Source organism: Chrysemys picta, chromosome 11, assembly GCF_011386835.1.
Source record: "Chrysemys picta bellii isolate R12L10 chromosome 11, ASM1138683v2, whole genome shotgun sequence".
NCBI lineage: Eukaryota > Metazoa > Chordata > Testudines > Emydidae > Chrysemys > Chrysemys picta.
The window spans coordinates 12148718-12175132 of NC_088801.1; the positions used below are offsets into that span (position 1 = coordinate 12148718).

General features: G+C 42.7%; 1 protein-coding gene and 1 long non-coding RNA gene across 3 annotated transcripts in view; one reads left to right on the plus strand and one right to left on the minus strand.

The window, feature by feature from the left end:
- The window catches only part of KALRN (kalirin RhoGEF kinase), a 721955-nt gene that overhangs the window by 207677 nt on the left and 487863 nt on the right, over positions 1 to 26415 (plus strand). For both annotated transcript variants that reach the window (XM_065561521.1, XM_042843108.2), the window contains exon 2: positions 14096 to 14170. In XM_065561521.1, the coding sequence (XP_065417593.1) occupies positions 14096 to 14170 (75 nt within the window). The remainder of the gene's footprint in view (positions 1 to 14095; positions 14171 to 26415) is intronic.
- On the minus strand, positions 13348 to 25849 carry LOC135974307 (uncharacterized). Its single transcript, XR_010591521.1, has 3 exons — positions 25710 to 25849; positions 21990 to 22075; positions 13348 to 13482 (listed from the first exon to the last, which is right to left on the minus strand). It is a non-coding gene; the product is annotated as an uncharacterized LOC135974307 (long non-coding RNA).

The following is a 26415-nucleotide window of genomic DNA, read 5'->3' on the forward strand; positions in this document are numbered from 1 at the left end:
ATATATGTAGAGTGTAAGTTCCTGATTTGTTTAGATATTTGATGCTATCCGAGACGTAAACTGATCACCTTTACACTTCACTGCAGCTCTTATGAGAAGAATGAATGCTACTTTGTGGTCCAATGTTTCACTAGAGAGGTCTGAGACATCTGGAGTGAGTGATGACTGGATTATATAAAATCTGGTAAAGTGGGTTATGATTATTTGGGATTGATTTCTGGAGGAGTGGGCCATTGAATAATTGAAACAATGATAATGAAACCTAGTACGACTCTGGGGTCCAATCTGCTACCTCTACTTATGTGGGCAATTATGGCCCTTGAGTAAGAGATGGTGGACTTGTGACCTGAATCACAATTTGGTTCCTAATTCTCCCTTGTGCCAGCTCTTTTATCTGGCACAGTTTATAATATAATATACGGAAATATACTTATCTTATAGAACTGGATGGGACCCCAAAAGGTCATTGAGTCCAGCCCCCTGCCTTTACTAGCAGGACCAAGTACTGATTTTGCCCCAGATCCCTAAGTGGCCCCCTCAAGGATTGAACTCACAACCCTGGGTTTAGCACAGGCCAATACTCAAACCACTGAGCTATCCTCTCCCCTTCACTATCTGTGTTGTGCTGGCAGGGGAATGGATCATGGTTCTGTGAATTGCCCAGCCCTGGTCTACAACTTCCTACCCATCAGTGCAGGAGAGTAGCAGTCCCTTGGAGGCTGCACTTCCAGCACTGCTGTGACTGCTGATGCATGTAGCCACATAGAGGATGATCATGCCATCTGCCCTTTACTTTTCTGTGCGCTTATGCAATGGATCACAGTTTGGCCCTAAATGGCAAATCCTTACTCATTCAAGAAGTCACATTGAAGTCAGTGAGCCTCCTCACCAAATAGGGACCAGCCACTTCGGTAAGAACTATGCATATCAGTTGCAGGATCCAGCTCTCATTTCATTTAGACTCTCTTGAACTAGCTGGATCTGAAAACACACTGCAGAATTAAATAATAGCCAAGGAGTTAAAATCCTGAGCAATGGTAGAATGAGAGTAGGACCAAGAGATATAAGCAAGGGAGGAAAAGTTTCTCTTCAGATGAGGAGCGTTGGTGGGACAGAGAAATAGGAATAAAAAGATTAAATAGAACTAATTAATAATTAGACCTTTGCTTCTGAGTGTAACATTAACCAAAGCCAAAGATGGATTATTCTTTTTAATTGAAAAACCATAGTGCACCATATTCACACAAGACCCAATCCTGCTCCCATCCAAGTCAATGGGAACTTTGCGGTGTATTTGTATGTGTTAGGATTGGGCACATGCACCCTATTAAGGAAAGAATAATGAAAAAGGGATTCTATTTTAAAAGAAGAAATTAACAGATTGTTTTTAATTTTGGGGGAAATGCAGTTATTCTGATTGTTTGGGATTTTGTTAAGGCTCTTAGGAAAGTTATAGGCGCTTAGACTAGGATCTGAATTGGCCTCTAATTAAAGTTGCTTTCTTACTGTCTGGCATTAAATCCCCTTGGGAAGCAGATGTTTGGAAAGCCCACTTTAGGCACTGGCATATGGTTCTTTTGTAAGGCCAGGGTTTCAGTAAAACACCTCCTGAATGTTGTACATAATTAGATATTTTATTTTTTCACCCTAGAGAAGTTACTGGAGACTGGAGACCTCTATAATTTGAGAATCTGGTTTTCTTTTAGACAGGTGGGTGACCTAATGATGTCACTTGATGAATTACAAGTGGAGGCTGATGTCCTGCCACAACACTTATGGAAAAAGTGTATAGAATATACCAAGGATGAAATCAATGTAGTTTATAGACATTTTTCTAACCTATAGAATTTAATGCAGAATGAGATCCTTATATACCAAGCTGTAGTAGAGTTTAATAGTGAATTACATCCTTCTTATAGAAACCCATAGGCAGATTTATTAAATCCTATAGAATGTTTCCATAAGGGATTGAGTTGTAACTGAAAGGAGAGTGAAATGAAAAGGAAATGTTCAAACACATTTGATTTGGTCAGAGAAAATGCCCTTACTTAAAACAACTGACAGTATTCTAGAGTAGAAATGGTCCCTAGCCCTGTACTAACAATGTTACAGGCAGCAGTCTTTTTGACAGTTATTGTAGAGCAGGAGTAGTCAATTTATTTTTTGTCAAGGTTCAAATTTCTTGGTCAAGGTATAGTCAAGGTCCAGAAACCAGAGAAACATTTTTCACACCGCAATAACAATAATGATGGTAATAAGTAAATACAAGATTTTGCAGTCATTCAAAAGTGTCTAGCAGTCTGGATTTGGCCCGTGGTCTGCCTATTGACTGCCTCTGCTGTAGAGTACAAAAATGTATAAGAGGAAAAGGATGGGTTTCTGGCTAAAGGCTCAGCCCTGCAAGGTGTTGATTATTCTCAGTTCCCTTTGCAGTCAAGTGTTCAGCAACTTTCAGTTTTGAGCCCTAAAAGTACAAGACTTGGCATCAGGTGATCCCACAAACTTCCGAAGTGACCTTGAGAAAGTCTCTTAACTTTCCGTGCCTCAGTTTCCCATCTGTAAAAGGGAAATATTCTGATCTACCTCAGAGAGGCTTTGTGAGGCTAAATTAATTAATGTTTGTAAGGCACTTTGAGATCTTCAGATAATAACAACGTTCAACACTTTTGTAAAATTTTTCATTTACAGATCTCAAAGTATTTTACAAAGGTGGGTAACCATTATTTCTCTTTTATAGTTGGGAAACTAAAACGAAAAGAGGTTAAAACAGCTTGTTTAAGGTCACAGAGCAATATAGCAGCAGAGCCAGGAATAGAACATGTCTTCTGATTCTGAGGCACGTGCTGTAGCCCGAGGGCTATGATGGCTGAAGGCATTATAGGAGTGCCAAGAATTGTTACTTTTATGAGGACAAGAAATGAAACTACTTAGACTGATCCCAAGACCCAGATGAAAATAAAAAAGGAATGTCACTAAGGTTTGACTTGCATTAGTTACATCCTCATAGTATTGTTAGTGTTTGTTTAAAATAAAATAAAAATAATCCCCTGCTGATGGACATAAAGCACAGCATTCACCACAGATTGTACATTAATTCAGTGTTCTTCTAGTGCTTTGAGTAGTTTTGTGCCCTTGTATGAAAAGACAAAGTCTGGCTGTTGGCTGAGGTGTGATACACAAAGTGTCATGTTTTTGACTTCAGATGCTGAATGCAGTTTGTAAGAGGCCACATGTGCCCTGAAGCTGATGAATTTGCATGTTTGATACAAGTGGGTGTATCTTTATCAAAGCCTTGCCTATTATTTGGCCTGCTCTCAAGCTGTGGGGCCACAGTTTAGATGTTTGTATATTCAGAGGCTGTGTTGCGAGGCCTGGTGCTGCCAAGTACCTCGTGGAGGGAATAACAATCTTAGCAATTAGCAAAAAAAAGCACACACCCCCCTCCAAAAAACCAAAAAACCCTCAACAAAACCTGCCAGGTCTTAATGTCACAGACAAGGCAATGGGGGAGGGTTTTAGCTCACAGTGGCTGCCCCTGTGTGAGGCTCTAAGTGACAGGAAATTTGAGAGACAGACTTTCCACTACAGAATGGGCAAGAGCTGCTGGATCTCTGACAAGTATTGGCAGAGCTTTGAAAGGCTGAGTATTGTTATCAAATAGCTCCGACTGAGGGGATGTTGCAGCAAGCAATCATGTTGTATAATTAATAGAAGGAAGGATAGAATGGGGAAACATAAAAAAATAATATTAGTTTTGGATTGGGTCTAAGTAATACATATAAAAGGACATTCATCTTTTCATTTTAGAATAAATTCAAGTGTAAAATGAATATAATCTTTGTCTTGGCTGGGATAAATTGTTTGGCATATGGACCAGTGGTCTTAGTCTACTGTGCATACTGTCTGTTTGGTTTCCATGGTTCTTGTGACTGAACTCTTTAAAAAGTTCACTAGGACACAGTTTAAACTATATTGCGTGTGTATGTGTATACTATACCTAATAGCATACAAAGATTTACTCAGTATAGTACTAAGGGAAGTGTTACAGTTCAAATTCATAACATACTGAGAGCTAGAGTCAACTGTCAGGTCCCAATTCCATGCAGCACTGAGGCATATGTTTAACTTCAAACACATACTAAAGTACATTCTAGACAACAAAGCACTTGTGCACTTTGAGGTCAATGGGATTTAAGCACATGCTTAAATGCTTTGCTGAATTGGGTCCTCAGTTACATTGACGTTACAGCAGTGCAAGTCCATTGAGGACAAAGGCGTTATTTGCATTTGCATTAGTGTAACTGAGAGCAGATTCTAGCCCCCGTTCTATGAAGTGTAAGTAGTACAGTCCAGGCAAACTACAGTTCCATGGAAAATACCTATAATGTCGATTTTGGGTTTTTTTTGTGCTCCCCAGATGAACATTGCTCACTTTGGTCACATCTCCTGTTCAGTGTGTGTTGAATTCAAGCAGCCCATTCACTTGAACACAAATTCATTTAGGGAAGAGACAACATATGGCAGAAACACTAAATTAGATCCTATTGATTGAGAAGGCAAACAATGGAAGGTAGAAGACAGCTACTTTTCTACCCTTGTTGCTTTGGCTTAATTCAATCTGCCTTTTGCCCTGACCCCACTGCCCTCTAACCTGAAAATCTGTAGTGGTTACTGATTATTGTGAACTCCACAGTTATTATTTTACTTTCTTCATTGGTTATTAAGTAGCATAATAATCTCTGCTCTTGCTGAAGTTTGTAGATCCTGGCATTAAGCTTCAGTAATACTGAGAACTCAATAATGATTTTTACAGATTAATCATGCCTTTCTTTCTTTAGATTTGATTAATTTCTTTATTTTCTTAACTCCCTCAACAGAATGAGAATGGAAAATTAGATTCTACATAGCCTAGGAATGACCTTGGTTTGGGCAAAATCTTACCATCTGGGCCCCAGGTGGGGAAAAGGGAGGGGAGACCCTATTGCTCCTGAATAAGCAGAAAAGGAGTAATGCACTCCTCCTTTGCAATATGTTCACAAGAGGTGTGGTCAACAGACAGGGGGCATATTCACACCCACTTGTTTCAGCCAGATGGTGCCTGCAAACACTGGTCAGAGGCACATGTTGCTTCTCTTCAGCAATATGTGCTCTACCACACAATCCTCTGTCTGGTTCTGAACAAATCTGTCTAAACCCAGCATATTCCTGGTGGCAGAGACCCCATCAGGCACTGTCTTGGCTCTGCCTCACTGCCCCTGCTAGGGCAGGATTTGCTTTTACTCTGCAGGGTTTGAACAATAAATATAATTTATAATAATAGTACATGACATTGCTCTCTTGCTTTCCATCCAAAGATCTCAAAGCCCTTTACAAACTTTAATGTCTTAATTGCCACAGAAGGTTAAGAGGGGAGGGGATGGGGTTATATGAACCAAAGGAGGAAATGGAGTGCATTGTGGGAAACCAGGAAGGGCCACAGAGTGCATATCCCTCTGGCTCGGGGACAGCCAAGGGGGCTCTGCACACTGCCCCCGCCCTGAGTGCCAGCTCTGCAGCTCCCATTGGGCAGAAACCATGGCCAATGGGAGCTGCAGGGACGGTGCCTGCGGGTGGGGGCAGCGTGCAGAGCCCCCTGGCTACCCCTCTGCCTAGCAACCGGAGGGACATGTCATCCCTTCCTGGGAGCCGCTTGAGATAAGCACCGCCCAGAGCTGCACTCCTCATCACCTCCCACACCCCTGCCCCAGCCCTGATCCCCCTCCCATCCCTAAACTCCCTCCTGGAGCTCGCAACTCCTCCTGCGTGCCACCCACCTTCCCCGCCCCAGACCTGAGCCTCCTCCTGCACCCAAACTCCCTCCTGGAGCCTGCACCCCCTCCCATGCTCCTCCCCCTAGCCTCAGCCCCTTCCCGCATCCAAACTCCCTCCTGGAGTCCACATCTCACACCCCTTCCCACACCCAGCCCCATGCCCCATCCAAGAGCCCTCTCCCACACTCCGAACCCCTTGGCGCCAGCCCAGAGCAACCTCCTGCACCCCAAACCCCTCATCCCCAGCCCCACCCCACAACCTGCACCCCCAGATGGAGCCCTCACCACTCCCACACCCAACCCCCTGCCCCAGCCCAGGCCTCCCTCCTACACCCTGAACCCCTCATTTCTGACCCCATCCCAGAGCCCTCATCCCCTCCCACACTCCAAACCCCTTGGCCCCACCCCACAGCCTGAGCCCCCTCCTGTACCCCAAACTCCTCATCCCTCGCCACACCCCCAAGCCCACACCCCCAGCTCACACCCCTCCACTCCCTGCCCCAGCCTGGTGAAAATGAGCGAGTGACAGAGGGAGAGGTGATGGAGTGAGAAGGGGCAGGGCCTCGGAGAAGCGGGGGTGGGGGGCTTGGGGAAGGGGCAGGGCAAGGGTGTTCATTTTTCTGCAATTAGAAAGTTGGCAACCCTACTTCAGGGAGAAAGAGAACAGGGTGTAATAAGGAACAGAAAGAATTAAAATAATAAAAATAAATTTAAATTTAAAAATAAATTAATCTAAGGGAGAAGCTGTAGATGTGGTATACCTAGACTTTAGTAAGGCATTTGATACGGTCTCGCAAGATATTCTTATCGATAAACTAGGCAAATACAATTTAGATGGGGCTACTATAAGGTGGGTGCATAACTGGCTGGATAACCGTACTCAGAGAGTTGTTATCAATGGTTCCCAATCCTGCTGGAAAGGCATAACGAGTGGGGTTCCGCAGGGGTCTGTTTTGGGACCGGCTCTGTTCAATATCTTCATTAACAACTTAGATATTGGCATAGAAAGTACGCTTATTAAATTTGCGGATGATACCAAACTGGGAGGGATTGCAACTGCTTTGGAGGACAGGGTCATAATTCAAAATGATCTGGACAAATTGGAGAAATGGTCTGAGTTAAAACAGGATGAAGTTTAACAAAGACAAATGCAAAGTGCTCCACTTAGGAAGAAAAAATCAGTTTCACACATACAGAATGGGAAGAGACTGTCTAGGAAGGAGTACGGCAGAAAGGGATCTAGGGGTTATAGTGGACCACAAGCTAAATATGAGTCAACAGTGTGATGCTGTTGCAAAAAAAGCAAACATGATTCTGGGATGTATTAACAGGTGTGTTGTGAGCAAGACACGAGAAGTCGTTCTTCTGCTCTACTCTGCTCTGGTTAGGCCTCAGCTGGAGTATTGTGTCCAGTTCTGGGCACCGCATTTCAAGAAAGATGTGGAGAAATTGGAAAGGGTCCAGAGAAGAGCAACAAGAATGATTAAAGGTCTTGAGAACATGACCTATGAAGGAAGGCTGAAAGAATTGGGTTTGTTTAGTTTGGAAAAGAGAAGACTGAGAAGGGACATGATAGCAGTTTTCAGGTATCTAAAAGGGTGTCATAAGGAGAAGGGAGAAAACTTGTTCACCTTAGCCTCTAAGGATAGAACAAGAAGCAATGGGCTTAAACTGCAGCAAGGGAGGTCTAGGTTGGACATTAGGAAAAAGTTCCTAACTGTCAGCGTGGTTAAACACTGGAATAAATTGCCTAGGGAGGTTGTGGAATCTCCATCTCTGGAGATATTTAAGAGTAGGTTAGATAAATGTCTATCAGGGATGGTCTAGACAGTATTTGGTCCTGCCGTGCGGGCAGGGGACTGGACTCGATGACCTCTCGAGGTCCCTTCCAGTCCTAGAATCTATGAATCTATAAATGAATACGGGCAAAAATACTGGAAAAAAGAAGTAATGGAGAGAGGGGGAAATATGAAAAAGAAAAGGGGAAGCATTTAGAGAAGAAAGAACTATGGCATTCTACAAGAACATAGGACGGGGAGGGTCTTGTGGTTAAGACCCTGGACTAGGACTCAAGAGATGGGGATTCTAGTCCCAGCTCTAGACAGACTTCATGTCTGATCTTGGGCCAGATACTTAATTTCTCTGGGTTTCAATTCCCTATCTGTAAAATAGGAAAAATAATACTCCCTTTCTCCCATCCTTAATCTGTCTTGTCTGTTTCCATTGTAAGCTGTTCAGGGACTGTTTCTTACTATGTGTTTGTACAGTGCCTAGCACTGATATTATTTAGTGCAACCAGGTGCTACTGTAAGACAAGCAATAATAAAATCAACAGAGATTTAGGACCAGATGAAGGAAAATAGACTCAAAAATCCAGAAGAAAAAAATATTCAAAAAACAGAAAAAGATTCTAGGAGGGGCCTTAGTGAAGAGAAGAAGGAACAAAGTCAATTTGACCCAGATTCATCCCAGCATAATTCATGGACTTCAGTGAAGTTACACAAGGGATGGGTTTGGCCCAATTTAATGCCAAAGTTTCTTAAATGGTAAAATCTATTCTGAGAACTATTAAAAAATGTGGAGTTACTTTCCTTAAACATTGCATGGGGTTTTAGACGAGTGACTCCCATCAAAGTCACTGTAACCCCATGCAGTGCTTTGACAATATGCCCTCTTTTTTCAGACACATACTCATTCTATTTTTAAACTATTTCCATGGATTTTCTAACAGCTGATCTTTATTTGAAATTGAGAGAATACTGCATTTTCCAGATTAGAGTTAAATTATTTCTAGGAACAGCCAGACTGGATCATACCACTGGCCCATCTAATCCAGTATCCTGTCTCCAACAGTGACCAAAGCTATGTGCTTCAGAGAAAGAAATTCTGAAGTAGGCAGTTATGGGGTAACCTGTCTCCAGGGATAGTTTACTGTACTAGCTCTAACTATTAGAGTTTGGCTTACACCCCAAGCTTGAGGGTTTATATCCCTTCCAAAGCTCTTGTCCATATTATTAATCTTTTCTACTATAACTCTGGATATTCTTGTTATCCATATAAATGTCCAATCTTTTTGAATCCAGCTGAGCTCCTGACTTCAGTATCATGTGGCAACGAGTTCCACAGGCTAATTTATGCATTGTGTGGAAAAAGTATTTCCTTTTATTGGTTTGAATTTGCTATGTTTCACTGACTATTCTTTTGTGGGAACATTCCTCAAGCGCCCATCCTCAACCATATGATGTCTGGGTTACTGTGCCTCACTTAAAACTAGATCTCCCATTCAGAGAACTTGAGGTGGGTAAATGACTGCTTTGAAGTGTTGTTCTGCTGTGAAAAGTGACTATGTAAAAATAGTATTATGGGATTAGTTCCATGTTTGTCATTTCTCAGTGACTCCATATCAAATGGGCTCAATTTACAAGAAGAAATTTTCTAACTGCCAACCCTGTAAACCTGATCTTCTCACACCATCACTAATAATAAAGGGTTTGGCAGGACTAATTATGCTTCACTGACACTTCTACTCCAATGGCTGGGGCGCTAGACTAAGACTCAGGAAACCTGGAATCTATCGGAGTCTGCTCCATCCTGGTGGGTGATCTTAGGCATGTCACTTCATTGGCTGTTCCTCAGTTTTCCCATGTGTAAAACTGGGACAACAATACTTAACCTTCTTTGTACTGTGCTTTGAGATCTACAGATCAAAAGAGCGAGAGAGGTAGTGTTGTGTAGTCCCATTCCCTTTCATAATTGGTGAGCTAGTGACTGGAAATGAGCAAACCGTTCCATTGATGATGCAGAAGGACTGAAATTGAGCTCACTTTTATCTGTCTTGGCCCTGAAGGAATAACAAGAGAAAAGAGCAGAGAGAATTTGTATTTTGCCCTTAAAGTCAGCATATCTGCTGGTCTAGGGAGTACCTTTTTACAGTCTTTTTTCAGTGCAGAGCTGTACTTTTACCACAATTCTGTCCTTCCTCCCAATCATTTGCCAATGACAAGCTCCATTCTTAGAAGGCAGAGTGAGGGTAAAGATGTGTGGTAGTTGGATGCAAAGTATTATTGGTGCCATGTTTTATGTATTAATCAGACCTGGGGTTTGTATACACAGGATTCCATAGGAAAAATTATACACTGTCATGCACACATGAAGCATTTGGAAATGGAAACAAACACATCGGAAACCAATGTATTAGAAACAGCTGGTAGTTGGTATGAAAATGTTCTAATCTAAAAATAATAAGAATGGGTATGTTTATAAATTATAAACTAGAGAAAACATATTTGCTGGGCCGGTTCCTCTCTCAGGCTGGGTTGCTATTGATTTTTGGGCTGCCTTTTATCTTATTTGATCCTCTTTCCCTTTAAACACATACGTATCCTTCCCCCACAACCCTTATTAGAAAAAGACTACAATATAATACCGTAGTGGTCCAAAACAATACAACTTACAATAGTGTTTTGCCACAGGGTGGGCTGGCTCTTTAAAAGGAGTTGTGACTTATAACTAATTAGCTGCCTCCCAGGTGATGGGTTTGAGGCCAGGGATCAGGTGATGGCCTGCAGGTCACCTGGGGCCAGTTTTTAAAGGTATTTAGGCACTCTAACTTTAAAAGTATGGTCCTGGGTTCTTAGATAAAAGGCCAACAAGCAGCTTTGTTGGGAGAGAGAGCTGCAAAGAGTGGGTGGGCTCCTACAGTGGACCCTGAGCCAAGGGAAAGGACCTGGTTTACCTGTATGATTTATGTTGGATTGTTTTGGTGTTTGAGAGAGAAACTCATCCCTGAAGAAAGGGGCTGAAAATTTGATAGTGTTGGGAGCTTGATTTGATGCCCTGGCTGATGAGTTGGCCCACTGGCTTGCAGTCTCTTCAGTGTTTTTGACCACTACTGAAAAGTACTGTAGTATGTTTTATAAGTGTATGCACACACCTACATCTATAAACCCTTATTGTTGTGCCCATTCATACCTTCCTTGGCACCTATGCTCTCTTAGTATAGGCTGTTGTAACATCTTCATTAACAGGGTCTGAATCTACCACAGGTGCAGTGCTGAGGCAGGTGCAGGTGCAGGTGCAGGTACCATCACCATGGAAACCAAGTGTATTGCTGCTGTGCTGGTCCAGTGGGAGGTCACTCAAAGTTGTTCTGGAACCCATGGAGCTTTGCTCCTGGTGCATCAAGCTGAGAAGACCCTATTGATTTAATATATATGGCCCAATTTTCCAGCCTTTACTCACATAGTGCCCAGTCAGCACCCCTTGATATCAGTGGCAAAGGACCTGTTAACTTCAGTGGTGCAGAATCTGGCCAGGCTGCAGTATTGGATCCACTGTTTCCCTGAAAATATGCAAGATAACATTGGGTACAGTTCTTCCCGCAGTGAAGTCAATGGTGTTGTATCAGGGATAAATTTGGCCCAATTCTCTATTTCTGTACCTAAGAAGGATCATGTCCAGCTAACGTATCACTTGCTTTGATTTGTTTTGATTTGTTTTAGAATCATAGAATCATAGGACTGGAAGGGACCTTGAGAGGTCATCTAGTCCTGTTCCCTGCCTCATGACAGGACTAAGATTATCTAGACCATCCCAGACAGGTGTTTGTCTAATCTGCTCTTAAAAATCTCCAATGGTGGAGATTCCACAGCCTCCCTAGGCAATTTATTCCAGTGCTTAACCATCCTGACAGGAAGTTTTTCCTAATGTCCAACCTAAACCTCCCTTGCTGCAATTTAAGCCCATTGCTTCTTCTCCTAAACAATTTTTCTCCATCCTCTTATAACAACCTTTTATGTACTTGAAAACTGTTATCATGTGCCCCATCAGTCTTTTATTTTCCAGTCTAAACAAACCCAGTTTTTTCAATTTTCCCTCATAGGTCATGTTTTCTATACTTTTAATCATTTTTGTCGCTCTTCTCTGGACTCTCTCCAATTTGTCCACATCCTTCCTGAAATATGGCGCCCAGAACTGAACACAATACTTCAGTTGAGGCCTAATCAACGTGGAGTAGAGCGGAAGAATTACTTCTTATGTCATGCTTACAACATTCCTGCTAATACATCCCAGAATGATGTTTGCTTTTTTTGCAACAGTGTTACACTGTTGACTCATAGTTAGCTTGTGATCTACTATGATCCCCAGATCCCTGGTTGAACAAGAGGGTTGAATAAGAGGGTTAGGTAAATAACTGCATAAATCATCCTAAAATTTTGTTGGAGGCTAAATTACTATTATCTAAGACCTGCAGTAAATCACCTCTCTCCTTTCTATCTCCATTTTCATAAACACATGCAAATTATTTGCATTTGAAGCTATCAGAAGTGAGTACCAAAAAGGTGAGGACATGAGAGGATTCCACAAACCAGGGTTCTTAAAGTGCAGTGCAAGAGTCAAATACAGCCTTGAAAGGGGCTAAGATGCAGCTTATGGAAACCCTCTCCCTGTAAGTGCAGGATGAGTGCAAATCAAATCAACTACTGTTATATTCTTCTGGGGAACTCAGCCGACAAGCAATGCCTATTCCTTTATCAAGAAAGATACAAGAACTAGCATAATGAACCCTGGCCAAATACATACATTTGTTTTATTAGGCTATGCACACATCACTGCTATCGGGATGGATCAAATATGAGCCATTTAATACCACAAATACAGGCTGGCCTCTTTTGACCAGCTGACTTAAATAAGAACTTCTTCAAATGCAAATGGCAACCGTTTGTACTTACAGGGTCAGTCACTAGAGGGAGACATGATCACATAAGCAAGGCAGGTTATTACGCAAGCAAATACACACTGTCAATTTATAATTGTACATTCACTTATCTTTAATAGTAAATCAATAATAGTGGTAATAATAGTATATGTACAAATTAGGTGCAGTTGTCTGGCTGTCTGCAAATTTGCAGTAAGGACCTCGCCCTTGCAAAATGTGGGTAGCCTGCTGTATTATTGTATATGCTAGGGCTAGTTCACCACTTGCTGATTGCACAGACTTGCAGAGATCAAGATCCCATGTCTTTGCTGTGTACATAATGTATGGAACATGACAAAATACTCGGAGGGGCTTTTTTTCCATCCACATTCAATCGCAAACAATCAAAAATCCTCTGCTAGTGGTGCTGCATTCAGCAGCTGTGACAAGACAAACCACATAGTGTTAAACAACCCAAGGCAGTCAGATGTTATGGATGGAGAGAAATGCCTCATTTCAGGCCAATCAACAGAGCTGCTTCTAAGTGAGAGGTTTATCCCACGCTCTGTCTTTCTCTCAGACGAATGGTGGATGTCGTCGTCTGAGAAAGGCTAAAGGTAAAAGTAAAGTGTTTCGGTGCACGCTGTAACCTTTTATGTCCATGTAACCGTGATGGATTTAAAGTTGTATTGCAGCTATCTTTTTAGGATGGGTGTTCACTATGCAATGACAGTTGCTCTGTAGTCCATGGCAACTGCAAAGATGTCCTTCAAACGCTCATTTTTCAACAGCAGCTGATGGAATAGCAGCATCTGGCCTGCAGTGGGACGATACATTAATATTGGCTTATGGCATATAAGGAATGTGCTCTTGTCTTTTGAAAGAGTAGGAAACTCATGTCTTCTTGTGCTTCCAAGGGACTGAAAAATCAGTGATTTATTGGTGAAATTCCTTGAGGGGATGAAGTCACTGAAACTGCAGGGGAAGGTAAACAACACATCAAAGTTCATGCAAACTGCAGGACTTGTACAAGGTCCTCTACCCTTTGAAATGGTGCAACAGACTCTCCCCTTGGGTCAGCCCATCTATACTGGCTAGAACTGAAGGGGAAAAAGCTAGGCCCCACATAAACCCAATCCCTTTGGTGAATCTATCACCAGGGATGATGCTAGATTAGTGCAGGAGCTGCAATGCCCACTTCTCTTGTACTTGGGCTTTGCTCAGGGGCACATAGGGGGAAGGCCACACTCTCTTCCATTTGTATGCACCTGGAAAGGGCTAGCCACAGTCTGGTCTATATAAGGAAGGAGGCGAAAAAATTGATTCCCTGACTGAAAAGTTATTGACCCTACAGCACCCTGAAGAGTGAGATAGTCTGGGTGGATTATTTCTGACTTTCCCCTTATAAATAAATTGCTGGTGAAGCTAATGCTGTTTGTGTCTCAACTACTGCAATCTGTCTCATAGCCTACAAATTACAGAAAAGCACTTTCTGTTATTTGATTTGAGCGAAGTGGAGTGTGTAGGTAGCTGTATCCAGGGCCCAATCCCTTCTAATTTGGCATTGTTATTCTCCTCTGTTTTGCAGGATCTTTTCGAAATGATGGATTAAAAGCTGCTGATGTCCTTCCAATACTAAAGGAGAAAGTGGCCTTTGTGTCAGGTGGGTTCATCCGTCATTTGTTTTCTCTTCAGAGGATGCAGAGCATCATGCCAATGAAAAGATGTGGAGCTCAGTAGTAACAAAGACAGCAACTTTTTACATCTTGACAGCACTGCACAGACATTTAAGGGCCAGGTTCTGATAGAGTCATAGTAGTAGACTTTAAGGTCAGAAGGGACCATTATGATCGTCTAGTCTGACCTCCTGCACAACGCAGGCCACAGAATCTCACCCACCCACTCCTGTATCAAACCCCTAACCTATGTCTGAGCTATTGAAGTCCTCAAATCGTGGTTTAAAGATTTCAAGGTGCAGAGAATCCTCCAGCAAGTGGCTCGTGCCCCATGCTGCAGAGGAAGGCAAAAAAACCCCAGGGCCTCTGCCAATCTGTCCTGGAGGAAAATTCCTTCCTGACTCCAAATATAGCGATCAGGTAAACCCTGAGCATGTGGGCAAGATTCACCTGGAAAGAATTCTTTGTAGTAACTCAGATTCTCCCCCCCACCCCATCTAACATCCCATCACAGGCCATTGGGCATATTTACCGCTAATAGTCAAAGATCAATTAATTGCCAAAATTAGGCTATCCCATCATACCATCCCCTCCATAAACTTACCAAGCTTAGTCTTGAAGCCAGATATGTCTTGCCCCCATTGCTCCCCTTGGAAGGCTGTTCTAGAACTTCACTCCTCTGATGGTTAGAAACCTTTGTCTAATTTCAAGTCCAAACTTCCTGATGGCCAGTTTATATCCATTTGTTCTTGTGTCCACATTGGCACTGAGCTTAAATAGTTCATCTCCCTTCCTGGTATTTATCCCTCAGATATATTTATAGAGAGCAATCATATCTCCCCTCAGCCTTCTTTTGGTTAGGCTAAACAAGCCAAGCTCTTTGAGTCTCCTTTCATAAGACAGGTTTTCCTTTCCTTGGATCATGTTAGTAGCCCTTCTCTGTACCTGTTCCAGTTTGAATTCATCATTCTTAAACATGGAAGATCAGAACTGCACACAGTATTCCAGATGAGGTCTCACCAGTGCCTTGTATAACGGTACTAACACTCCTTATCTCTACTGGAAATACCTCGCCTGATGCATCCCAAGACCGCATTAGCTTTTTTCGTGGCCATATCACATTAGTGGCTCATAGTATACTCCGAGGTCCTTCTCCTCTCCTCTGCTACTTCCAAGTGATGGTCCCCAGCTTATAACAAAAATTCTTGTTATTAATCCCTAAATGCATGACCTTGCACTTTTCACTATTAAATTTCATCCTATTACTATTACTCCAGTTTACAAGGTCATCCAGATCTTCCTGTATGATATCCCGGATCTTCTCTGTATTGGCAATATCTCCCAGCTTTGTGTCATCCGCAAATTTTATTAGCACATTCCCACTTTTTGAGCCAAGGTCAGTAATAAAAAAATTAAATAAGATTGGTCCCCAAACTGATCCCTGAGGAACTCCACTAGTAACCTCCCTCCACCCTGACAGTTCACCTTTCAGTATGACCCGTTGTAGTCTCCCCTTTAACCAGTTCCTTATCCACCTTTCAATTCTCATATTGATCCCCATCTTTTCCAATTTAACTAATAATTCACCATGTGGAACCATATCAAATGCCTTACTGAAATCAAGGTAAATTAGATCCACTGTGTTTCCTTTGTCTAAAAAATCTGTTACCTTCTCAAAGAAGGAGATCAGGTTGGTTTGGCACGATCTACCTTTTGTAAAACCATGTTGTATTTTGTCCCAATTACCATTGACCTCAATGTCCTTAACTACTTTCTCCTTCAGAAATTTTTCCAAGACCTTGCATACTACAGATGTCAAACTAACAGGCCTGTAGTTACCTGGATCACGTTTTTCCCCATCTTAAAAATAGGAACTATGTTAGCAATTCTCCAGTCATACGGTACAACCCCTGAGTTTACACATTCATTAAAAATTCTTGCTAATGGGATTGCAATTTCATGTGCCAGTTCCTTTAATATTCTTGGATGAAGATCATCTGGCCCCCGCGATTTAGTCCCATTAAGCTGTTCGAGTTTGGCTTCTACCTTGGATGTGGTAATATCTACCCCCATATCCTCATTCCCATTTGTCACCCTGCCATTATCCCTAAGCTCCTCATTAGCCTCATTAAAGACTGAGGCAAGGTATTTGTTTAGATATTGGGCCATGCCTAGATTATCCTCAGCCTCCACTCCATCCTCAGTGTTTAGCGGTCCCACTTCTTTCTTTTTCTTCTTCTTATTTATATGGCTATAGAACCTTTTACTATTGGTTTTAATTCCTTTGCAAGGTCCGACTCTACATGGCTTTTGGCCTTTCTCACTTTATCCCTACATGTTCTGACCTCAATAAGGTAGCTTTCCTTGCTTTGACTTGAAGTAATTCCAGGCCTCCTCCACCTTTATATCCACAAGTTCTTCAGTCCAATCCACTTCTCTAACTAATTTCCTTAATTTTTTAAAGTTAGCCCTTTTGAAATAAAAAACCCTAGTCACAGATCTATTTTTATTTATCCTTCCAGTTAGTTTAAACTGAATTAGCTCATGATCACTCGAACCAAGGTTGTCCCCTACAACCATTTCTTCTATGAGGTCTTCACTACTCACCAAAACCAAATCTAAAATGGCATCCCCTCTTGTTGGTTCAGCAACTGCTTGGTGAAGGAATCCATCAGCTATCACATCCAGGAAAATCTGAGCCCTATTATTACTACTAGCACTTGTCCTCCAGTCTATATCTGGGAAGTTAAAGTCTCCCATGATCACACAATTCCCATGAGTATTTACTTAATTAAAAACCTTAAAGAGGTTTCTGTCCATATCCAAATCTGATCCCAGTGGTCTATAGCACACCCCCAAGAACTATCCCCAGGGAGGTTCTAGTAGCTTTCTTCCCCAATGTGATTTTTGCCCAGACAGACTCTGTCTTATCCATTCCATCACTTCTTATTTCTTTACAGTCTACCTCATCACTGATATACAATGTTACCCACCACCTTTGCCTTTATTTATGTCTGATATCCGTATTGACATTGAGAAATGCTCTGGTCCATGAATAGTCCCACTGATTTCAATGAGATTACTTGCAGAACAAGATCCTACTCAACTTGTGTAAGTGTATTGGAATCTGGCCCTATGTGACTATTCCTCATGTCCTGGGAGATAGGTAAATAGGCAGTACAAATGGACTCCTGGCATAAAGTCAGGATTGCCATTAAGCTGTGAACCCAAATGTTCCCAAATTTCAGGGATCTTTGAATTAGCGGTTCTAATTGGGACTCACTCTAAAGATAAGCCCTCAGGGGCAAAGTCCCAATCTAGGTCTACATTACTACAGAGTTCTGGGAGGTTCAGATCTGGCATCCTGCTGTGGGCTCTTTACCAGTAAACAGCGTTATATCCATTTTACAGAAAGCACCATACTATAAGCCCTGCTATGTATTCAGTTTCTAATTCCAGCCTGCAGCTTTTAGAAAACCCAGTGAAGGATAATGATGAGATATTAATATAGCACCTTTTACCCTCAAGGATCCCAGAGGATGCTACACATTGATTTATAAAACTACATTCTGAGGAACAATCTCAGAACACCAGATGTGCAGACATCTGGGGCAGATGAGCTAGCTAGAGGAGGTTGGGTTGGGGTGCTTTCAGCGTGGGTTGGATTGAGGTTCTATCAAAGTGTGTTAGGACTTGGGGTAGGGGGGATGAGGAAGTGTGGAATGATAATAATCTTACACTAAGATGATCATATTTCCAAAATAACAGGAGGACATATTAGTGGCAACAGTTTTACAGTTGTGAAATATTCCGGTGTGCTGCATTCTGTCTGTTTTCTTTGATCTTTTCTCCTGGGTGAGAAAAGCTCCACCTGGAACAGCTCTGCCTCTTCCCTTTGAACCCCTCTACTTCTTGCTTCCCTCCTCTCTGTGGTTCTGTTGACTACAGAGAGGAGGGAAGCAACAGACAGAGGGACTGTCAGTTACATCTCCTTCAGCAGCCCTCTGCCCCCTGAGGCACAAGAGCAGGGGTTTATGGTGACTTGATTAGAACATTGACTCATTAGACTCGTATTGCAGTGGTGTTGCCTGACAAATCATTATAAGTTTTGGCCTTGAACAATAGTTGGCATTAAACATGCTTACTCTGTGATGACAATGAAACAGGTGTAGAAAGTATTTTGTATCAGGAGAGCAATATGACTTGAACAAATATTTTGTCATTGTGAAAACCTGACAGTTAAACTGGGACATATCAGGTGTCTTGAAAGAAGTTCTCAAGACACTAAATGAAAAACCAAGACTATCCTAGTAGAACTGCGACACGCAGTCACTTTATCTTATACTGGTATTTCATTCTGAACATCTCAAAGTGTTTTACATACTTAAACTACAGAGCAGGATCTCATCATCAGCCTCTTTGGAAGGTGGAACATGACAATTAACGGAGAACTGTTTCAGACAGGAAGTGAAATTGAACAGTGTGTTCAGGGAACCTGCACAAGAGGATTCATAGAGGGATTATGCTGGAATTGAGCCAGGCCCTTTGTGCTAACAGTTCTATTCACTTGGAAATGACCATGGCATCATATGGAAACTCATGGAATCTTTAATAGGACAAGTGGTCTGGACTTTGGTTTTACTTATCTGAAACTCCACACTGTGGCCTGGGTTCAATTCTGACTAAGAGGGGAAACTTCACTCACTGAATCACTAACTCAAGTACTGACCTGGCCCAAACCTGCTTGGCTTGTGAAATCTAAAGGGTTGCTGCCAAACATTTGTACACTCCTCTTTAGTTTCTCACTATGATTCACTGCAGACAGGTATACTTGGGAAAGCTTTTCCCTGAAAGCCTTACTGGTCTCCGAAGGTTGTCTGAATGAAAATGTGATCATTCCTGACACAGTTAGCTAAATAGCTAGCTCACGATTTACACCTCTTCTCCAGAGTCTTCTACACAACAAATAGGGGTAATAATTGCCAGTGGCTTTTGAAGATGGAATGCATGAGGCTACAGAATCTTATTACAATAGTCCGAGCATCATTCTTCAGTCCGGAGTCTAAGTACTGTTCAATTTATCTCTGTGTCATTGTAATGAAACAGATTGAGAAATGGATCTCCATATGTGAATTGATTACTAGATTCTTTTAATTAAAATGGAACACTTTCCTAGATTATGGCATGACCACAAAGGAGAAAATGTTTGCGTAGAAAAAGAAAAATGAGAAGATTCCTGAGTCTCACAAAAATAATGCATTTGTAGCGTTGTCAGAACTGGTAGTGTGAGTGTTGGATTTGAAGTCTATACATCAGTATAAACTTCCTCAAGAGAAAAGTCATTTTTAGTTTCCTTCACTCCATTATTTTTATATCAAAGATTTTTTTATATATTGCAATTAACTCCAGCCAGAGGCATATGCCAAAGTTCTAGAGTACTTGGGGATGGTCTCCAAATCTTTATATTAAGCAAAATGTATCAGTACACAGTCAATTCTCATCTAATCATTTAATTGTATGTTGTTTTCCTTTCCCGTAGTCTGTGGCTATGACTTCCCTTTCTAGGCCATGATCCCACCTATTATAAGATTGGGTCCTTAGAGTATAAATAAATGCCTCATGGCAGGGGCCATACCTTTTGTACGTGTACAGCCCTTAGCATATTGTGAGCGCTGCTGTTTTGTGATCCCATATCATTGCTCTAGGTCTCCCAACCATTCGCTCAGATTGGTGAGATGGACCATTAATAGGAGGGTGTAACCAGGTGGTGTGCATTCCAGTAGGAAGGGTCAAAAACAGACACAGCAGGAACTTACTGTGCAGTCCAGTAGTGTCAGAAGAGTACTGAGACTTTCAGAGTGCCATTGATGACAGATAGGGTTGCCAGGTGTCCGGTTTTTGACTGGAACACCCGGTCAAAAAGGGACCCTGGTGGCTCCAGTCAACACTGCTGACCAGGCTGTTAAAAGTTCGGTAGCAATGCAGGGAGGCTCCTTACCCGGCTTTGTGCAGCTTCCAGAAGTGGCAACATGTTCCTCCGGCTTCTAGGTGTAGGGGCGGCCATGGAGGCTCTACGCACTGCCCTGCCCCAAGCGCCGGCTCCGCAGCTCCCACTGGCCATGGCCAATGGGAGCTGCAGGGGCAATGCCTGTGGGCAGGGCAGGGCACGGAGCCAGAGGGACATGCCGCCCTTCCCAGGAGCTGCCTGGGGTAAGCACCGCCCAGTGCCTGCACCCCTCACCCCCTCCTGCACCCCAACCCCCTGCCCAGCCCTGAGCCCCCTCCTGCACTCCGAACCCCTCGGCCCCAGCCTGGAGCCCCCTCCTGCACCCCAAACACCTCATACCTGGCCCCACCACAGAGCCCGCACCCCCAGATGGAGCCCTCACCCCTCCCACACCCCAACCCCCTGTCCCAGCCTGGTGAAAATGAACGAGTGAGCAACAGAGGGAGGGGGGATGGAGTGACCAGGGGAGGGGCCTCGGAGAAGGGGTGGGGAAGGTGAGGGGCCTCGGAGAAGGGGGCAGCGCAAGGGTGTTAGGTTTTCTACTATTAGAAAGTTGGCAACCCTAATTACAGAGTTGAGGTGCATCTCAGACCAGTTTGATCGTCCCACCTAAAAGTTAGTCCTAGAGCTGCCTCTGGAGGATTGGAGGGTGGGGATGGTTATGATTTTCTCTGAACTGGTTCTTCATTCCTTCCAGTAACCCTTAGATTGATCCTGACCAAGATTTACCATATGTATCAAATATGAATTCTTTATAAACAGCACCTGAGTATTCTATTTCCAGTGCCAATAAACAGAGAGACAGTCCTAACAGCTGTAGGTACAATGGGGTTGCATCATTGAAATTTGATTGTTTTCTTAATTGACCACCTGAAAACAGTTTAAGCAGTGGGCTGACTAGAGACTTTTGCTACTTGCTCATGGCATACACCATAATAAAACCTTGGCTTTGCTCAGTTGATCCATTGTGCTGTGATCAGTAATGGATTTATAAGGGTCTGACAGTATTGGGGCAAAGTGGAAGCCAAAAATTGATTTGTATATTGTGAAAAGGAGATGAGCAGAGAAGGAAGGAAACAAAAAATGTTGTAGATGATATTATTTCAGTGAGGAGTGGTGAAAACAGCATTCTAGAGCAGAAGTCCCGAAACTGTGGGGCATGCCTCCCTAGGGGAGCACGGAGGAACATTCAGGGGGGTGCAGCAGGGCCCAGGCCAGCCCCCATTGGGGACGGGGAGGAAATGCCACCCAGCCCCACTCTGCTCCTAGCTTTGCTCTGCACCTGTCCCTAGCTGTGGCCCTGGCTCCCGGACCCACTCCTAGCCTCAGCGCCTGACTGTGGCCCTGGCCTCGGCCCCTGGCCAGGGCTCTGTTCCCAGTCCCGTCCCCGCCCCCAGCCCCAGATTCTCCTCCCTCCTTGGCCCCCTTACACCTGTCCGAGTCTCTGCCACATCCCAGGGGCTGCGGCCCCATTCCTGGCTCTGGGGGGATGTGGACGGGGTGGGGGTGGGGAACAACTATGAAAGTTTGGGGACCACTGCTCTAGAGGATGTGATTACAGATGTTCATGAGAAATACAGATGGCCCATTTAAAGAGTGAATCTATGTGGGTGAGTTGTCATGGTCATGTCATGTCATGATGGGGCTACCAGCACTTATTTCCCCTTTCAGATCTGTCCAGGTACACTCCCTCAGGTCTTAGACCTTCTGCCTTTACTTAGCCTGGTGCCAAATTCCACAATTGTCCCACCCTTAGACCAGCCCTGGGCTACTGTACCCTGTGTATCAACCGTGCTTACCCGGCAGGTCCGACTGAGCTGGAAAGCTGCAGTTCTTCCCTTTGGGAGTCAGTGACCAGTGGTGAATACAGTGATCAGACAGCCTTCTGAAACAAAGGAACAAAACATTTAAAGAAAAAAGATTTTAAAATAACAAACACTCTGCGCACATTTATCTTACCTAAAGGCTCTGATGGTAAGCTAGGCAGGTCTGACTTCTTCAGATACCCCAATGGGTGCCAGGGGGCCCCAATCTGGTTCCCCCGGACAATCCCCTGGGAATTCCACAATCTCTTTAGTAACCTATTCTAGCATTTAACTATCATTATAGTTAAGAAGTTGTTCCTAATATCTAACCTAAATCTCCCTTGCTGCACATTAAGCTGATTACATCTTGTTCTACCTCCAGTGGACATGGAGAACAATTGATAACCATCCTCTTTATAATAGCCCTTAACGTATTTCAAGACTGTAAACCTAGAGTGCATTTTAAAACCTCGGCACCGAGTCTCAGAGCCTGGGCCTTCAGATTCAGGTTTGTGGGGCTCATGCTATGGCGCTAAAAATAATTGTGCAGACATTTGGGCTTGGGCTGGAGCCTGTTCTCTGAAGCCTGGGGAGACCTTGGGCTTCAAAACCTGAGCTCCAGACTGAGCTGCAACATCTACACTGCTGCTTTTAGCGCCATAGCACGAGGTTGAATCTGTAGATCTAGGTTCTGAGACTCGTTGCCATAGGTTTTTAAAATGCAATATAGGCATATCCTCAGTCTTCTTTTCTCAAGATTAAACAAACCCTTTTTTTTAACTTTACCTCAGAGATTGTTTTCTAAACCTTGTATCATTTTTGTTGCTCTTCTCTGGACTTTCTCCAGTTTGTCCACATCTCTTAAAGAGTGGTGCCCCAAACGGGACACAATACTCCAGCTAAGGCCTTTCCAGTGCCAACTAGAGTGGAACAATTATCCTCCATGTTTTACATAACAACACTGCTGTTAATACGCCCCAGAATGATATTCACTGTTATGAATTTCATCTTGTTGATTTCAGATGCCCAAAGGATTAATACATCAGAATATCATTTGTTCTTATTTAATGTCATACCTAAGACATTTTTGCAGAATGCTTTACAGCAAATTCCAATCTCTACAGGCAAATACAGTCCAACTAAACTGAAGCATGTATGTTTTAACATTTCATACAGGTAGCATCTGTTTATGTTTTAAGGCAAGGATGGAAAGTTTTAAGTTCGCCAAGTTTCTGGGAGAATGACTGAGCATGGGGAAATCAATAGACATAGGAAGAAAGGTGTAATTGTTTTGAGAACATGTATTTATGGCATGCATTACAGAGAGCTCAAACTGAGCTTTTACCAAAGGCTTTTTTTGTTTTGACTAACTGCACACAACAGAGGACACTAAACAGGAAGCAACTGGACAGTGAAACAGTTCTGTCATCCCTCAGTAATTCATTAAGCTTTGCTATCCCAAAAGCACACAGTCATCTTATGTCCTACCCATTAATTGAAGAAACAGTGACTTCTAAGCCTGAGAGGCTGAAGACCGAGATCTTTACTGGACTGTCTTTGAGGGGAAGACATGCAATGTAAATAGATAAGATGAAAGGCTACCCTTGCAATTAAGTTTTACTAAATTTAGGCCTGATGGGATGAATCAAAGAGGAAGCCTTTAGTTGTTTAGTTTTTAAGCCCATGTTGAGTCTGGGAAAATCAAGCTCAAAGGTAAAGCAATATTATGGTGGAAGACATTGGCTTCCCTAAAAACCCGTTTGATACTGACACATTAAGGCACAATCCCATTTAGAGGTACGTGGGCTGCATATCTGCAATGGTAGTTTCCTTTAGATGTACCCTATAGTTCATTTATTGCATAGCTAATTCCCAAAGTTCAATCCTGCTCTTAGAGAGGGAGTGATTGAAAATCCTCCTAAACTTTGGGAGAGTTCAGATCCAAATTTTGCCATCTGGGCCCATCTCTGCTGTTAGAGAAGCTCTTAACTCATTGGAACAGACTGAGAAACCCATTTCTGAAATACTCTGGAACATGTTGAATTGTGAACAGAGATGGCTGAACTAATTTTTAAGTAAAAAAAAAAAATACAAAAATATTTGTATCAAAGATTTTTCATCAGAATTAAAGTTTTGATTCAAATCAAAATGTTGTTTCCCCCTCTTTCCTTTTCCTCCTCACTGGAAAAGAGGGAGAACCCCAAAGTTGAACTTTTTGTTTCAATTTGATGTTTTTTATTTAAAGAAAAATTCTGTTAATTTCAAATGCAACTTTTTTCACTTCTTTCAAATTTTTGTTGCAGAAAATGTTTGTTTTTGACCAACCTTAAGAGTGATTTTTAAACTGATCATAATGATAAAAAGGGAAACTAGTTTTAATTCTAACAAACAACATTGTTTGGGACATCATTTTGTTCCTTTAGCATTTGCTGATGAAGTGATCCAGGATTTGCTTTGAAAGGAAAAAGGAAGATTTCTGATTATGAAACCACCAAGACTTTTGATTAGACCTGAGCCTACTGATATTGTGAGAAATAAATTAACCTGTAGGGAAAGACGTGGAGGGGCTCTGGATCTGCACAGCTGCATAGATGCTTTCACTAGGAGTTTAAGACTGAAAGAGAAATACAAACTCTCTCAATCGTTTCTGGCTTTTTTCACAGGTTGCTGTGACTCTCAGATAAAACATTAGCAGGATGCAGAGTGAGTGGCCATATTTCTCTCCATATGTTTTCACAATAGCCATGGTCTAAATCAAACCATTTTAGCAGAGATTAGTTAGTATCTGCCAGCACTCACTGTCCTGGCTCCTAGACACTAACAGCCTGCCAAAAGCAATCCACCTGTCTCTCTTCTGAGTAGGGAGAGACCTCCTTTATGTGCTCCCTTAATTGGCTTGTTTAAGGTTAATGAGGCCACCTATGCTGACTGGCTGAGTCACCAATGAGGCTCAAGTGCTTTCAGCCCTAGACAAACTGGAGAGGGTAAAAATCTCACCCTCCCAAATTTTGTTCCCGTGGGCTTTCAAGACCTTGCTAGACTCCACATGAGCATCAGGACTCAATACAAACCCATTGCGCTCAGCACTGGTTTCTAGGACAACCTACATAGGCGTCTAAGTGTTGTGTGTCACGAAATCCAATCAGCCAAATATGCCTTTTAATTGACCACAGTGACTTTAATTGGGTCAGAGTTACAACAACAAGAAGACTAAAATAACTGCAAAAAATTAATTGTTTGCTTAGCAAGAGAATCCTTATGTACAAGCTACATCTGGTGCCTCCAACCCTGCTCTTGTTGCAAAGTGGCTACCAACTGACCAGTCTTTTGACTTCGGTAACATAATTTTCTAGACCTTAAAGATACAGTAGCCATACACATACTCCCCACAGTGCTAAAAGCTCTCTATAGCTCAGTAAATATCCCCTCTTCTTGATGAGGACAATAGTGTTTGTCCTGGTGGAGGAATCAAGGCGGGTTGTTTCTGGCCCAAGAGGGTTCCTTCATGAAGCTCTGCACACTCAGCCACAGAGACACTTTGACAGGCTTTCAAGTTGCTTGATCTAGTGCCTAGTGGTGCAGTGTCATCATATATCCACGCCTTGTTCCTGAAGTACTTCTAGTAGGTTCCAGGTTTCATACATCCACCCTAATGGAAATGCATTCAGACACATCACTGGAGCAACTTTCATTCATATTTAAACCAAGCCTTACTTATTAATCTTGTCAGGGCTGGGGAGAGGCTGGTCCCAGAGTGTGAGGACCCAAGGAGGTGACTTGTTTTTAAATTGAGACAGTCCTATGGATTGCAGCTGCAGGTTTTAGTGAGGTTGTTGATTTTTCCAGGTCATATTTGTTTCCTGTGCTGTCTCTTAGTGGGATTTTTGACCTCTGAAAAGGTGTTCCTTCCATGAAATTCATGCAAGCAGAAATATGGCATTTTCCCAAGGCTGACTAGCAAGTGACAAGGCGCACAACTGAACATGCTGTCAGTGCCACAGCTCTAGACTGATGGGCTTCAACTATGTAAGACATCTTGCTTGTACAGGGAGGTATGAAAACTGGCCATGACTGTCCACTGTGGGAAGCAAAGCCTTGAGACTGTCTTTTAAAAATATTTATCCTGAAATTTGTAAATCATTTTCATAGCATTTGTAGAGTTGCTCTAGCCAAGGTCCTGCCATTTAAGTGCCAGTCTGTTCCCATATAGTAGTGTAGTAGGCAAGGAAGAAAAAGCGTAGCAATAAACATTCAGGTGTGCTAACAGTGAAAGCACCTGAAACCAATACATAAGTCCAACACGGGTCTAACTTACTGGGTGTTTTATTTATTTGCAAAATCCCCTACTTGGCTGTAATTGGGCATCATTTACATGCCATGGGTGTGTAAAATCCATTCAGCCAGTCAAATTAAAATCAAT